The sequence below is a fragment of the Meleagris gallopavo genome, chromosome 19 (genome assembly GCF_000146605.3).
Source record: "Meleagris gallopavo isolate NT-WF06-2002-E0010 breed Aviagen turkey brand Nicholas breeding stock chromosome 19, Turkey_5.1, whole genome shotgun sequence".
In the NCBI taxonomy this organism is placed as follows: Eukaryota; Metazoa; Chordata; class Aves; order Galliformes; family Phasianidae; genus Meleagris; species Meleagris gallopavo.
The window spans coordinates 8,821,625-8,836,250 of NC_015029.2; the positions used below are offsets into that span (position 1 = coordinate 8,821,625).

A 14,626-nucleotide genomic window follows, 5' to 3' on the forward strand; every position below is an offset into this window, starting at 1 on the left:
ACTCCTCCCCACTCTTGGGGGAGAGATGGTGAGCTCCTGCAGGGCTCTCGGGCTGCCCGCTCTCTTGTCAGTTTCTTGCTCCTAATTTTATTGATATATAATTGGCTGTTGTAATTGCCGTTTGATAAGAGCATTTAATAAAGTTATCAAGTATAAAATGATTAAAGTCAATTATTAAAACAAAGCCTGGCAAAACAACTCATTTGCCTTAAAGTGATAGAAGAGGTCACAAACTCCATCTTTTAGGGAGAACCTTTGTCAGCTATTTCTAAAGTGCAAAACCAGACCTATCCTGAGAAAGCTCAAGGAATGCTTTATATCTCACTGTTGGCCTTTGAAGTCCCTTCTAATCCAACCCTAAATTCCTGGAACGTGTTCTTCAAAGAAACTGTAGTCTTCTCCAGTTTCATTTCAGAGTAGGATTGCAGGACAGTATTACTGCATTATTTTTTTTCTTGTTTTTTTTCACTTTAAAATATCACTTATTTGTGTTATTCCTGTGAAAGGTAAAGAGAAATCCTGAATGTCATTATTAATTCGGTACCAACAGCTTCTGTGGAAAGTTATGAACTCCTGTCCCTTGGTGACTACTCTCATACCCTCATAAAACTGTGTGGTCTGAATTGCCTGTTATTATGTTAGTATGTTGTGTAGCAGGAAAGGCTAATTTGTTGTGCTTATTAGCATTGGTTGCATATTCATGTATGGTAATCTATTCCAAAATTGAGAGAAATTACTGTATGTCCTGGAGCAGATGGATGAAAATATAAAAAAGTTCTTTCTCAGTCTTGGTGGTAGCCTGCACTTCTGGTAGCCATGTAGGTTATTTTGCACGCAGTGTGTTTAGCTTTCTGCTGATGTCACCAGTGCTTTACTTCTTACTGCTGAGACAGTCTTTTCTGAGATCACTTTGTAATAAATTCTGTTGAGGATTAATGTCTCATCTGTGGCAAATTATTTAGCCAAAACTTTTAGCATTACCACTGAATGAGTATTAGGACTACGCTGTGTTTACCTGGAAACATGTTTTGTCCAGGGGAAATATTGCAGTTTAATTAGTATGTGTGATATATTCTTGGAGTTAGTGTTATTAATGTCACTACAGCCTCTACTGGGCAGGGGAAAGCATGGGTGATTGTCTGCAAACTATAGTTCACAGAATAATTTGAAGTGATTTTGGTACCGTTTCATTTCATGTGGCATAAAGTTGCAGTTTCCTCAGCTTGTTCCATCCATGTTGGGAGTTGGGAAGAAGTGGAGTTTTGCTTTCAACTTGGCTCTGCCTTCAGTGCATCCAACTGCCTCTTATGCCTGAGGCCAAGAGTGTTTTAAATTCTCAATTAGAAGATAAAATACAGAGAGCAGGAAGAAGAAATTTTGTTAACTATTGAGGCCTACAGATTCAGAATCTGTGGATCAGTATGATAACATACACTGTTTATTAATAACTAATCCCAAAGACAGGAACATTTTTCTCCACAGTAAGGTCCCAGCTCCTACTGTTGTCATCACTTTTAGACCTAATTCAAGTAACATTTGGTCATAGAAAGAAGCTAAATCTAATACAGTAGCAATGCAGGAAATGACTTTTCTCTGTGCTATCCTGTGCATAACTGATTCTGTTATTCAGTGTGGTTATGAATACACGTAACAAGATAGCTTCTGCTGTTGTTGTTGGTAACTGTAGTGACCTTCAAGGAGACTGGGATTTTACCTATTAATTTGCTACCGTTCTTTGGTAAACCAAGAGGGCCTTCTGACTTCTTGAAGAAACTTCACATATGCTTAACTTGGTATCTGTGTAGTTCAGCCCCTTTGTATTTGACTGAATGTTTTTGTCATGGACAAGAATTAATGACTAATACAGGTTATTGAGCAATGCAGTCATATGATGAGCCAAATTAGAGTAGGTGCAGAAAGGTGTACCTGCTGGGAAAGGATGTTGGAAAAGATGGTAACATGAAATTAATTTTATGCATCCTTATTTGCAAGAAGTGTTTAGACTGCCTGCTTATACTGGAAGCAGAAAATGGTACGTGAAGCCTTTGAGATGACTGCAGCCTTCTACACTAGCAGTGCTTGCTGACTGTTTAAATGTGAATTTCTTTCTAGATGAACTCTGTTGCAAATCAGAGAAATCATACTGAGCACACAGTTTTGGGCTCTTGTCACATAGACTGTACTTCTGGCCTCTGGAAAGTGCAGGCTGGGACTGGTTACTCATTAAGTTTACAAAAGCTCATATCTCCTGTCTAGTAAATCTTTTGGGAATAGTTTCCTGGGCTCCCACCCTAATTGCTGCAGAGATTCCAGGCAGATTCCGTCATCCTTGTTTTCTGCCTGACTGGGAATCTGAGAATAAAAGGGTTCATGGCGGAATAATGAGATTGCTGGACAGTGCAATGCTCAGCAACTCTCCCCAGCATCATATGAGAGAGGAAGGGGAGGGGTAAGCAATAGAGATGATGATGGGAATAGAAGGGGCTGCCTAAATCCCTGAACACACTCCCTCCCCCATCAATACTGCATCTTAAAAGAAGACTTAATATCACCAGTCTTCTGGTGGGTGGAATTAGGGGGAGGTCAGGGTGGGGGCAGGCTTTTGTAAAACAAAGTCTCCTATAAATCCCTTTCAGGCCCTAAAGCCGGATGCCTCCACCTTCAGATACAAAGGCTGGGGAGCTGATGGGGTACTGGGTTGATAGAAAACCACTGACACAGATTAACAACTGGGTGTGTAGAAGGTGCACCAGAACAAGGCAAATATAACCAGAAATGGGCTGGGATAACGATGGCATGAATGTGAGAATGGTTAAGGTCAGCTGAGAAATGATGCTATGGTGTGTGATCTTGGCAAATCCTTAGAATGGAGAACAGCACCTTGAAGCCTTTCTCAAAAACAGCACTGCAGTGAAGGCAGAGAGCTGTGGGCAGAGTCAGAGCTATGCGGGCTCCTGGCTGTTTGTTACCTGCCACTGTTACCTGTCAATGTGAGCTGTGGGGTTTCCCAGAGACACTCCTGTTACTGGCTGGCCCACAGCTATATACAGAACATGGCAAAAATGATGAAGAGCTGTTTGTGCACTGGCTTGTTAAAAGTAGGTTAAGTGCTAGTGCTTCCACCTTCAGTGTGAAGCAAAGGCAGGACTCTCACCAGGAGCATTACCTATTTCTCTGATACCATCACTAGTGGACTAGCTCTGGAAAAAAATAAAAAAAAGAATCCTTAGAAGCAGCAGCTGAGACATTAAGCATCAGTCAGTATCTTAAAACATATCTCTGGATGTGTGTGGTGATTGGCAGAAGAGCTTTTGTTTTCCTAGGCTACTTAATGCTAACTAACAATATGTCTGTTTTCTCAACAGGAACTTCGTACTCTGAAAATGATAGCAGTTGTTCATCATCCCCGTGTGAAAATGGTGGGAGCTGTAAGGATTTGGAAGTGGGGTACCAGTGCATCTGTCCCATGCACCCCATAGCCTACATGGGCATGAACTGTGAACTCCTCTATGATGCGTGCACTAAACACAATTGCCCTGCCCATATGATTTGCAACAATACTCCAGGACTTCCAGAATATGAATGCATCTGCATGCCTGGCTTTACAGGTATTGATTGTAGCATTAATATTAATGAGTGCGAGAGCAACCCTTGTAAAGATCCTCGTTTCGAATGTGTGGATAGTGTAAGTGGATACGCCTGTAAATGCCAAACAGGACTGAATGGAGAGGGCTGCCAAAGCTCTGTGTGCTCTAGCCACATCTGCCTAAATAACGGGACGTGTGTCGAGGGTCCTGGGGACTCTGCCTGCATCTGCCAACCTGGCTTCACTGGGGCCCACTGCAAAGACAACATTGATGAGTGCGCTTCCAACCCGTGCCAGAACGGAGCTATCTGCCGAGACAGGGTGAATGAGTATAGCTGTTTCTGTGTGCCTGGGTTCCAAGGATACAACTGTGAAATAGACATCAACGAGTGTGCATCCCGGCCCTGTAAAAACAATGGCACCTGCCTGAATGAGATGGATCACTATCTGTGCACGTGCATCCCCGGCTACACAGGTACCCTTTCGTGCTTGTATATTACTCTGTTGGTTGGATTACATCTTGCTTTCATGTATTTCCACAATGTGCCTTGCTGCTGACAAGTTTAGTAGTGTTAGTAGCTGTCATGAGCAGCTGTTGTTTTACAGCTATGAGACTAAATCCCTGTTGTACAACTCAGAGTGTCTGATTCCATGTTGGAATAATGTTGTAGTGTTTGTGGCTTCCAAGAAATAGTTGAGGCTGATTGCCATGGATAGTACAGATGCTGAGAGGCATTGGTCTAAGAATGAATGTGGGAGCACTATCTGAGGCTAGGAGCACTAGATATCATGTAGGTGTGATTAGCCTCACTATGTAACAAAAGGAGATATACAAGAAAAGAGATTTAGTATCAGGAGGAGTACAGTTAGTGTTTTCAAGTATAACTGTTTAACTGGTTTATAGTTCTTTGTCCTGTCTTGCAGGATTTGTCTGAGGGGGAGTAGTCTTTAAAATAGAGTGGCTTTCATTTGGACACTTCTTTTTCATTTCTTTGATGTCTGGAGAATGTTTCTAGGCATATGACTTAAGTATCCCTTTTATGTGCATCTGTTCTATTGATGACTCAGAGTGATCTACACCTGTGAGTTATCTGTGAAGCAGGCAGTGGGAGGTTCTCCTCCTTCTAGCCCTGCTATCAGAGTGGAATGCGGTTGTACTGTGCCCATTTCTGCCTGGTACCACTTAGCACATGAACTTTCTCAGCCTTCCTCACTGTCACAGATTGAAGTGTTTCAGGAGTTAGGTTGCTGTGAAGGAATGCTGTTGATTACCAGTGGAATGCAACATCAGGAATGTGCCTGATGCTGAGTCACTCTGATAAAAACGAACAGAGACTTGGGAGGGAAAAAACAGAATTTCTCTGTAGGCCTTAAGATTGGTACTGATTTGAGGTATCAAACATAATTTTGCAAATCAGTTTCCTTTGACTCTTTTCTTGACTCGTCTATTAAGGATTATGGGATTCCCCTGATAAGGAAGTGATAAAATAACCCAAGCAGCAGGAGGAGTTTGTACTCCAAGCTATTCTGATGTTGGATATGAGCTTTATGGCCTAGTACTTCATCCTGACCTCAGAGGTTCTAGCACCACTGGTTACTGAGGCAGGTTGTTTCCTGGTGCTTTCATCTGGAATTTGGGTGAAGGGAGTTTTGCATGGGTATTGACAGGTTTGAATCAGCAGATTAAGGGGCCCACATTCCTGAGGATTAGGATGGCCACTCCAGTAGTCCTGAGCCTTTAACAAGAAGCAGAGCTTAGATGGATTGGCAGGTGCCACTGCAGTGACTAACATGTGGAGATGATGTCAGGTCGTAGACAGTTTCAAGTGGTGGAATGTAGTATGGCAAGATAGTTGCATAGGAGTTTTCATTGGAGGTCTTATTCTGTCAGTGAAAGCTGAGACTTTGGACCAAAAATGCCTGATTTCTTTTTACTTTTGACTATTAATACATAGAGCTAATGCCTAAATTTTAGTAACATTTTGTAATACAATGACTTATTAATATATAGTATCACTGTAATTAGCATTTTGCATTGCCTTAATGCTTTTTTTTCTAGGTATCTCAAAGCAAGTTACAAATATTATTTAAACAAATGGATCAATGTCTTGGGGAATCAGGTAGTGATCACTTTTTCCTTTCCCAAAATGCAGTTGCCTTTGATGTAGAACATTGGACCTAATTAATAGCAGCACAACACAAGTGAAGAGTACCGTGTCTAACTTAAACTATAACAGTTATATAATATATGAAAGTTTGAATAATCCTAACTAGCAGTGTGATTCTTCTCTTCTCATCCCTGTCCTCTCCACCCTGAAAGGGTTCCCAGTCAGAACAGCTCTTAGAGTTCTAAGGTGTGCATGTAAGTCAGATCAGCATGGTTTACTCAGAAATTGAATGTCATTTGTGAAGTGCTGTCTACTTGGTTGATTCAGCACACCCAAATGAGAAACTAAAGCTTTGTAAATTCTGGAAACTGCTTCTAGTTTTGTTATAAGACTAACATTCAGAAGTTTAAAGAAAACAGTTCCGTTTTTCAGTAATAATGAAAGGTCCTTAATCTGTAAGAATTGCACACTGTTCATAAGCTCTGTGTTTTTACAGCAAAATTAGAGAAGATCACTGTGCTGGCCAGTTGGATTTGATAACATGGCTTTTGCAATTCCAGCTCAGACATGCAAACAGTGCAGATACACTTTGGATTTTTAACACACATATTTCTCTCTTTTCTAACAAGGAATAAACTGTGAAGCTGAAATAGATGAATGTGATTCGTATCCTTGTCAGAATGGGGCCTTGTGCAGTGATCACATTGGGTTCTACACCTGCACCTGTATGCCAGGTTACCAAGGAATCCAGTGTGAGGTGGACATCAATGAATGTATAAGCCAGCCATGCCAGCACAATGGGACGTGTCATGATCTCATTAACAGGTGAGAAATCAGTATTTGTGCAGTTAGATACCAGTACTGATGTAAAATTCTTCTGTAGAGAACTATGGAGAGAATTGGATTTAGTGTTTTGTACATCCCAGTGGTAGTAAATGAAGGAGTGATTAATGGCAGCATGTGAGAGGGGCTGTTCTAGTAGCAGAACTCCTCGGAGGCTTAAAAAAAGGTTCCTATTCTTCACAGAAACACAGAATCATTCTTGCTTCTGTCTGACATATCAGATGCAAAGGGAAGTGATTTGCAGATCATGATCAGTGCAAGCAGCTGGTGAGAATGTACCTGTGTCTGGAGTGTGCATACTTGTAGGTTTAGAGATCATTGAGTTGATCTGCTCTGTCATTAGTGTGGCCTGTTTGCTCATAACGAACTGTCTTTTTCCTCTGCCCACAAATGCACATGAAGACTAACTCCAGTCAGCTCAGTTTGCTCTTTGCTCACATGAGCTCAACAATGAAATCAGGAGCTTCTGCATCACTCTGTTTTGTTGCCCACAGTTACCAATGTGACTGCAGTGACACAGGCTTTGAAGGGGACCATTGTGAATTGGATATCCTGGAGTGTGCCTCTGAGCCCTGTCTGAACAATGCCACGTGTGTTGAAGGAATCAAGAACTACAGCTGTGCCTGCTGGACAGGTAAGCTTAAAATCTATTTAGTGTGTCAGCCCCTAACCATCCTGCAACAGAGAGCGCATGCTGAGCTGCCCTGTTGAAGCAGTAAGGATTTAACAATCATACATCATGGTCCAGTGTGAAGTTTTGTTATCCAAATCAATGAGGCTACCACTGCATCTCCCTTTACTGGTCATCCAGGATCGGATGAACCTCTTCGTTGGGAAATGCACCCTGATCTTCAACCATAAAAATTCCTTTCTCTTCTTTTCTGCTTTTTCCCTGTGTGTGTTTTTCTATCACAAAGTAACGGCTCCTTGCAACTTGGTTATCTGGCTCCCTCCTTTGACCTGCTGGAGAAACTGGAGGAACTGGGACTCTCTACTCAATGAGTTACAGTGTCTTTTAGTTCCTATTCTCATCCTCAAGACAGCCACAATACTTGGGTGACTAGTTTTAGTGCAGCTGTGTGTGATCCTTACACAGATGTCTCTGGCAGGTTACACAGGGCAGCGTTGTGAAGAGGATGTGAACGAGTGTGCGACAGATCCCTGTCACAACGGAGGTGTGTGCTTTGAGCGATCCAACCAGTCCTATTATGGGTCACAACCTGACTTCCCCAGCGATTTCAGCTACAGCCAAGCAGCTGGCTTCCTCTGTTGGTGTCAGCCAGGCTTTGCAGGTAGGCTTTGTGGTAAATGTTGCCTTCTTTCTGCTACAGATAGATTGTAGTTTGAGTAGATAGGAATGATGGGTGAAATACCACCCACCCTTTCCCCTGGTTTATATAAATATCTATAAAAGCATGGATTTAAGAGCTGGGGAAAATACTTGGAAGGAGAGACTAACAATAATACTTTATTGTGGGGTTGCTTTTTTTTCTTTCTCTTTTTGTTTTCTTTTAATAAGAAAATGAGAGTTTGGTCCACTGATGTGCAGAAGTTCTGATTCTGCCACAGTTCCCTTTCCCGGCATAGGCAAATCATTAAGCTTTCCTTGCTTCATTTTGCATAATTGTTTCAATGATAGAATCTACTTGTCAGAGTGTTAGGAGAGACATGCACAGTTTACAGAATTCTTCTGCATTTTTAGAAGACAGTAAAGAACTGCAAAACATCATGAATGCAGTTTGTATCCTTCACTGATGCATGCATGCACTAACGTTTGCAATTTGTGTTTTCACTTCAAAGGGGAGACCTGCTTTACTAACATCGATGAGTGCGAATCCCAGCCATGTCAGAATGGCGGTCACTGTGTGGACCTTGTTGATGGCTTTCTTTGTCATTGTTTACCAGGTTATTCAGGTAAGGTTGGTGAAAATGGGTGGCTGGAATCAGGTCAGTCTGGCTAACTAATGCAGAGTTGCTGTGTTACTGTTTGGCTGCAGGACTGGATTCCAGTACTGAGTGTCCCAGGCTTCTATGAAGGACTGAGAGAAACTGTGGGGAGCTCAGTAGCTTTGAAGGGGGATTTCTGTCAGTGCTCAGAAAAACTACATGATTTTATCAAGCAAGTTGATAGACTCTAAATTAGAATTTGAAACAGACAGCTATGTAGAAAAGTCTAAGAACGGACTATCTGGGGACCTGCATTCTGGAGTGAAAGCTCTCTGGGAGAACAGTGCTTTTTATACATGAACTATGAAAATGAACAAAAAACATTCAAATAAAACATAACATAATACATTTTACAAGGTGCATAATGCTTTGAATGTCACAAGCTACTGACTGTAGCAGATTGGATCATCAGCACATAAAACATCTGTAAAACATCTCTCATCCCTAACACCCCTGGATGATAAGAGCCAGAGATTTTTGGCTGAAGGCAGTAATTTGCCATGTTAGGAGGTCAAAAGGTCTTTGTGATGTGAGCAAATGCAGCCTTCTCTGTTTACAAGGGAGCAGGCAGTTTAGATTCTTACACAAATGCCCTACCTGACCCTACTGGGTCTCAGTTTTCTGGCTGAGAAACTAGGGGATAGTGAGTACACAGCTCTGTTGGGAGGGTGCACTGCTGACTGATGCTAACTCTTAAATCAGTTTAGAATATTGATGTATTTCTGCATCTTTCAATTCTGTACGTACTCTCTGTTTTGAACAGTTTACACCAAAAAGTAGCTTGTAAAAAAGGTGGTCCCCAGCACAATCTAATATTCATGTATTTTTGAGGTGGATATAACCTTTCCACAGTGTTCCTAGGCTGCCATCTCGTGGGAAAAAGAAAAAACTTGAAGCCAGTATAAAACTGTCCTTTGATTTCTTGGAACAGCAGTAGCAGCATTCCAGAGTCTTAAGTCTGTATTATGTGGGAAAGTTTTGTTTTCCCTCATAATGATTGAGCAAAGTTGGAGCAAGTCCGCCCAACTTTTTCCTGGGAAGACCCATTACCACAGGTACTTTCACACCCAATATCTCAAGTCGACTCCTAGTTAATGCATTCGGTTGTCTGGGCTGAATTCTTTGTATGATTTCATGGTGTAGCTAGTTTGCTTTGGACTCCTAATTTAGGTTAGATAAAGAAAAAATTGCTTTTGTAGGTGCGGCCTTTGAAAATAGGCTCTTATTGAAATTTTTTTAATGGCTACTTTTTCATTAGTTACAGTGCTGCACTCATGAACTAAGATGTTGTCTAAAGAGATGGTTTAAAGTTTATCCTGCTTCTCATAATTCCCACTCACATGCATGCCCTATTCCCTTTTCCTCCTTCATTGCCTCTGCACCCCTCACAGAGTTCAGAATTTCATTTTGCTCTGCCACACTGCAGATCTGTTTAATCCTTTCCAGTTCTTAGTGTGCTTATGGGTAGAAAAGCTGACAGGAACACAGGATGATGGGCGAAGGAGTGCTAGAGTTCATTCTGTTGCATCAAATCTGGGTTCATTAGTACTTGAAGGGGATTAGAAGCAAGTTGCTCTTCTGGATATTGCTTTTGGTAAAGGACTTTGTTTCATCTGAGGTAGTTCTGACACATTAACACAGTGAAAGGCTGTGAGCAGTCTCTGTGAGATCAGTGAGTGCATGTGGAGGAGTGAAGCTGACAGGGAAATAATAGCAATTAATCTCCCCTCCTTTGTCAATTAATCCCAGTACAGTCATGCTGGGTAAACAGCTTATTACTTCATATTAGGATCACAGAACAACTTTGTGAAGCTTCCCATAATGTTTCTGCTCAAAACACATTTCTGTGGCAGCTTAGATCTACCATGAACTTGGTTTAAGCTGCCTCCGCTGATTAAAGTGAAATTGCTACTCTGAAGAATGCTTTCTTGGGGCGGCAGGGGGTTCTTTCAGTATTTTTTTTTCTTCGGTCTGAGGAATGTAGGGGGGTGCTGGGATAACAGTGTGAGTAAGGAGAAATTCGTTCTTTGCAAATTAACTGCCTCTGTGCTGTCTCAAGCTACAGGGTTGCAGGGAGGTGAGCCGCTCTTCCTCTGAAAGTAGTAGTCAGAAAAGCAGAGCCTCTTTTCAAGGAGAACTACATAATAGGTCCTGAGAGTCAGTCCAGTGCACTATTTTGCTCTTTAGCAGAGGATGTGCCCTGAGAGGATATAAGAAGTGTGAATTGTATGGATACTAAATGAGGTAAGAAGGAGAATGAGTCCTGTGTTGTCTTGGAATTATGTAAACTGTGGTCAAGAGAAAAAACATATTAGGAAAAGTCAATCTTTAGTAAAAAAAGACAAAATGAACTATTTATTCATAGGAACGATTTCAATTCACCTTGTATATAGTATATAGTGGGCCATAGGTTAGGCCAGGACATTAAAAAAAAAGGACTGTTGCCTCTGTTTGGAATGACAACTGACTTTTAACCTGCAAGTATGTAATCACTGAATTGGAATTTGACTAATTTGTCCTTTGAAAAATTTTGAATGACTTGAGCACTCCTACTCATATTCCTGCTCCTGCTGAAGTTGTCTTCAGAAAGGCTGTGGCACTGGTCAGCCTGAATGAGGGAGGAAGAGCACCATCACTTCAATTGCAACCTTCCCTTGGCAGGAGAACCTTGTGATCATGGTTACATTCTGAGCTTTTTAGCATGTGGCTTAGGAATTCTTGTACTTCCGTGTGAAATCAGAAGGTAATGTGATGGTAAATTTGTGAAGGATTGTCTTGTCAGTAGTAACTGGAGTGCTTACCAACCATTTCACTTTGTTCAGCCATAATGTCTTTGTCATTTATCCTTAAAGAAGTAGGACACCTTCCATGTAACTGTAAATTTTTCCTTTGCAAGAGTGCTGGCCCAAATCAAATAGGCTTGAATTTCTGGGTCAGGAGTCATGAAGTATATGGGAGATGCTTCATCCTTCTAACCACCCTTGTGATACAGATTGGCACTTGGACAGATTTAATTTTTTTTTTTCCTCAGGTATTTCCTGATGTCAGATTTGTTTTAGAGAGCTGGCCTCCACAGAAAGAGCATTAGTGATTAAAGGCCTTGCTACTCCTTCAGTGAATCACATTTTAGTAATACAGAGGAAGGGAGTAAGGGAGTACTCACGAGACATGCACGCACCAATGCACCCCTAGCTCCCTTTCCATTCTACTTTGCACCTGCCTTCTGAATCATAGCCCCACAGTTAGTGAGACCTTTTGACTTTCTTGTCATCTGATGAAAATGCTGGAAGCACATACACTTTGGTTCCTGCTTGTTGTACCAGTTGTGTTTGATCAAAAAATGTCCTCTTTGGTACTTGCAACCACTCAGTCTATTTGAGCTGTCCCTTTACATCCTTGTTCTGACTAGTGGACAGCCTGAGATATGCTGGCTCACCACAGTTAGACGTTAGAGAGCATTATTAGAGGTGGAACAACTCAGATCAATTAACTTTGACTTCCTTACTAATCAAAATGGGTGAAGTCCAGCTTAATTAAATCTTCAGAATCAGGAGAGGCAAATACTTGGGCAGAGTGGTGTCCCAGAGCAGCACTCCATGTAGGTATGGTGAACAGGTGAGATGGCTGTCTTCTCATGGCCTCTGCCAAGAGAGGTGACTTGAGGATGCCAGACAGATTAGATCCAGTGTGTTGATTTCTCACATAAAATGCTTATCAGCAGTGATGAGTCATTTCAGTGATAATGGGTTGACGTGCTGGTGAGCCACCACTTGCAGTATGTGAACTGCCATGTAACTTTGTGCAGATGAAGTTTCTGTTTTTCTGAGCTGTTAAGTTGGGGATGGCTGTCCCTGAAGATTGGAAATAATTTCTTACATTTTGGGGACACGTTTACCAACAGAGTGAGAAAGTTGCTAAGAAATGAGTGAAATTTGGAGATCTGTCCAAAGTTAACATTTTCTGCCGTTTTTCTGTTGTGAAGCTTCTGACATATTCAATGTTGTTTTTTTATCCTGACCTCCCTCAAGAAGCTTTACAAACGATTGGGAACAAATCATGACCAAATCTTGTAACTTGCATGGCTGCCAGCGTGTAAGAACAGGGAATTAAAACCTCTAGAAAATGAATCATCTGATCATTTTCTGTTTCTTTAGAATCCTTCAAAGAGTATCATAAGCTGGTTTGGAAGACAGCTTTTATAAGTATTTTATCTCAAACATATACGTGCACTACCTAGAATCTGAATGACAGTGTGTTTTCCCACCGTCATTGTCTGCCTCTGAGAACACTAGACACTCTAAATATATCTTTAAGTTGATCCTGGGAAAAGAAGCAACTGCAGTTTCTAACAACATAATGAATTTGGAAAGATTTGGAGGATCAGAATCTGTGCTGATTTATGCTACTTGATTTGAATTCAATATCTGTATTTCTAATCAGCAGCATACAGAGACTCTGTATCTGTGTGTGTAAATACATACCCACATGTGTGTATAAATAAAAATACAGATCTCTGTGAAAGGAACTAATGTTCTCTAGTCTTCACAGTTGTTATATTGTTGCAGTAGACAGTTGAATGAGCACAAACTACTTGTTTGCATTTGAGCAGGAACAGCATGGTCTCCCGAGCTGCTATAGATAGCGCTGAAAATCCATGAGGATAGGACTGTGCCTACTCAACCCAGATGTGACTGTCTGGGAAGTTTTGATTTCAAATAGATACTCACCATGTCCCTGGTACGTGGTATGTTGACTGGTGTGTTTGGACTGAATTAGCTCAGATGAAAGTAAACAAACTGCAAGAGTTCTTGAAATGCTTTCTTTTAATATCGTGAAGTCATACTGCTAATGCAGCTCCCATACTCTTATTTCTGAGAGTTTTTGCTTGCTGGGTAAGTTTCTCAGGCTTCCTCACACCATGGAAGTACAAGCCTTCCTCCAGGAACATTACCATTTGAAAGTAGCCACACTTTTTCTGAAATCAGATCTTCAGAGAGAAGCGAAATTGCAACAGCTAATTTTGTAAGATTGCTAATAGAGAAACAGAACTTTGATTCTGCAGTCCCGGGATTGAACTGGTGCAGTCAGCACAGAGCAGGGTGTTTCCTTCCATTCAGTTAGATCACATAAATGGGTTGTGGTAGTTAAAACTTGAGACCTTTCTGTGTGAATGCTGCACACTGGAAATGCTTCTGCACACAAATGCACGGAGTGGGGCAGATGGAGGAAGGAGACTGTGTGGAGTGCTGGTCCCAGTGCTGAATGTACAGCAGGGCTGGGGCTGTGCTCTGCATTTGGAACTCTCCTTATTCATATGCTTTGGTGGTGGAAATATGTTTTTTTTTTGTCTTAGCCTGCTTTTTACAACAAAATTTTTTTTACAACAAAATACGGAAGAATCCATATTTTGTTCTTATTTCATGGAACGTGGCACATTCACCTGGGAGCTGGCAAGGGCAAGAGATTGTCTCTTGACTTTCTGCTGCTGGAGTTAATGCTGTGGATACTGCAGGGTATTACTGTAATGCACTGAGGGAGAGCACTGCAAGTACGCATTCTTCGTGTCAGCACTGACAGAGGCCAGCTGGGGAGGTTTAGAGCAGGGCTGGATTAGATCTCACTGCAGCGCAGGTCTCTGCTATATTGGTTAGTTCCATCTCCAATCCCTTTTTGTCTGGCTGGCGTCAGGGAGCGCTTACACACATTCTGCCAGTTCACTTCAGCCTTTCTGCCCTTCCCCACCCCCACTCACCCCCACTTTTTTTCCTTTACTGTCACAAATGTCCACAAGGAGTCGGCCATGAAATCTGTGCTGATTGGCGTGATCCTGAAGGGAATTTTTCTGCTAGCAGGTAATGAGATCTATACAGTAATTGCAATGTGTCCTGAATGTTTGCGTGCCTGCTCAGGGCAGGGAGCTGGCTGTGCGATTAATGGTAGCTGGAGGCAGGAGAAGGATGAGAATTCACTAGAAAGGAAGAATGTTTTTATTTTGAAGAGACCTAAAGTTTTGTTTTGGAAACTTCAGGGCCAGGAATTTCCTAGTAGCCTCGAGATAAACGTGGAGCAGTCAGTGCACTCCGTGTGCATCCTTGCTGCAGTTCTGCCTTGCTCTGAAAGCTGTCTGCAGAAATCCAACCCG

General features: G+C 41.8%; 1 protein-coding gene across 7 annotated transcripts in view; it reads left to right on the top strand.

Annotated features, from left to right (window-relative positions):
* The window catches only part of CRB2 (crumbs cell polarity complex component 2), a 62,961-nt gene that overhangs the window by 33,613 nt on the left and 14,722 nt on the right, over positions 1-14,626 (top strand). For 6 of the 7 annotated variants that reach the window (XR_004161680.1, XR_004161679.1, XM_019621525.2 and 3 more), the window contains 5 exons: positions 3,366-4,061; positions 6,324-6,519; positions 7,032-7,171; positions 7,647-7,829; positions 8,338-8,451. Coding sequence is in view for 5 of the 7 variants with exons in the window: in XM_003211356.4 (XP_003211404.1) it covers positions 3,366-4,061; positions 6,324-6,519; positions 7,032-7,171; positions 7,647-7,829; positions 8,338-8,451 (1,329 nt within the window). In the remaining 2 variants the exon portion in view is untranslated. The remainder of the gene's footprint in view (positions 1-3,365; positions 4,062-6,323; positions 6,520-7,031; positions 7,172-7,646; positions 7,830-8,337; positions 8,452-14,626) is intronic. The other variant, XM_031556242.1, reaches the window with a different exon arrangement.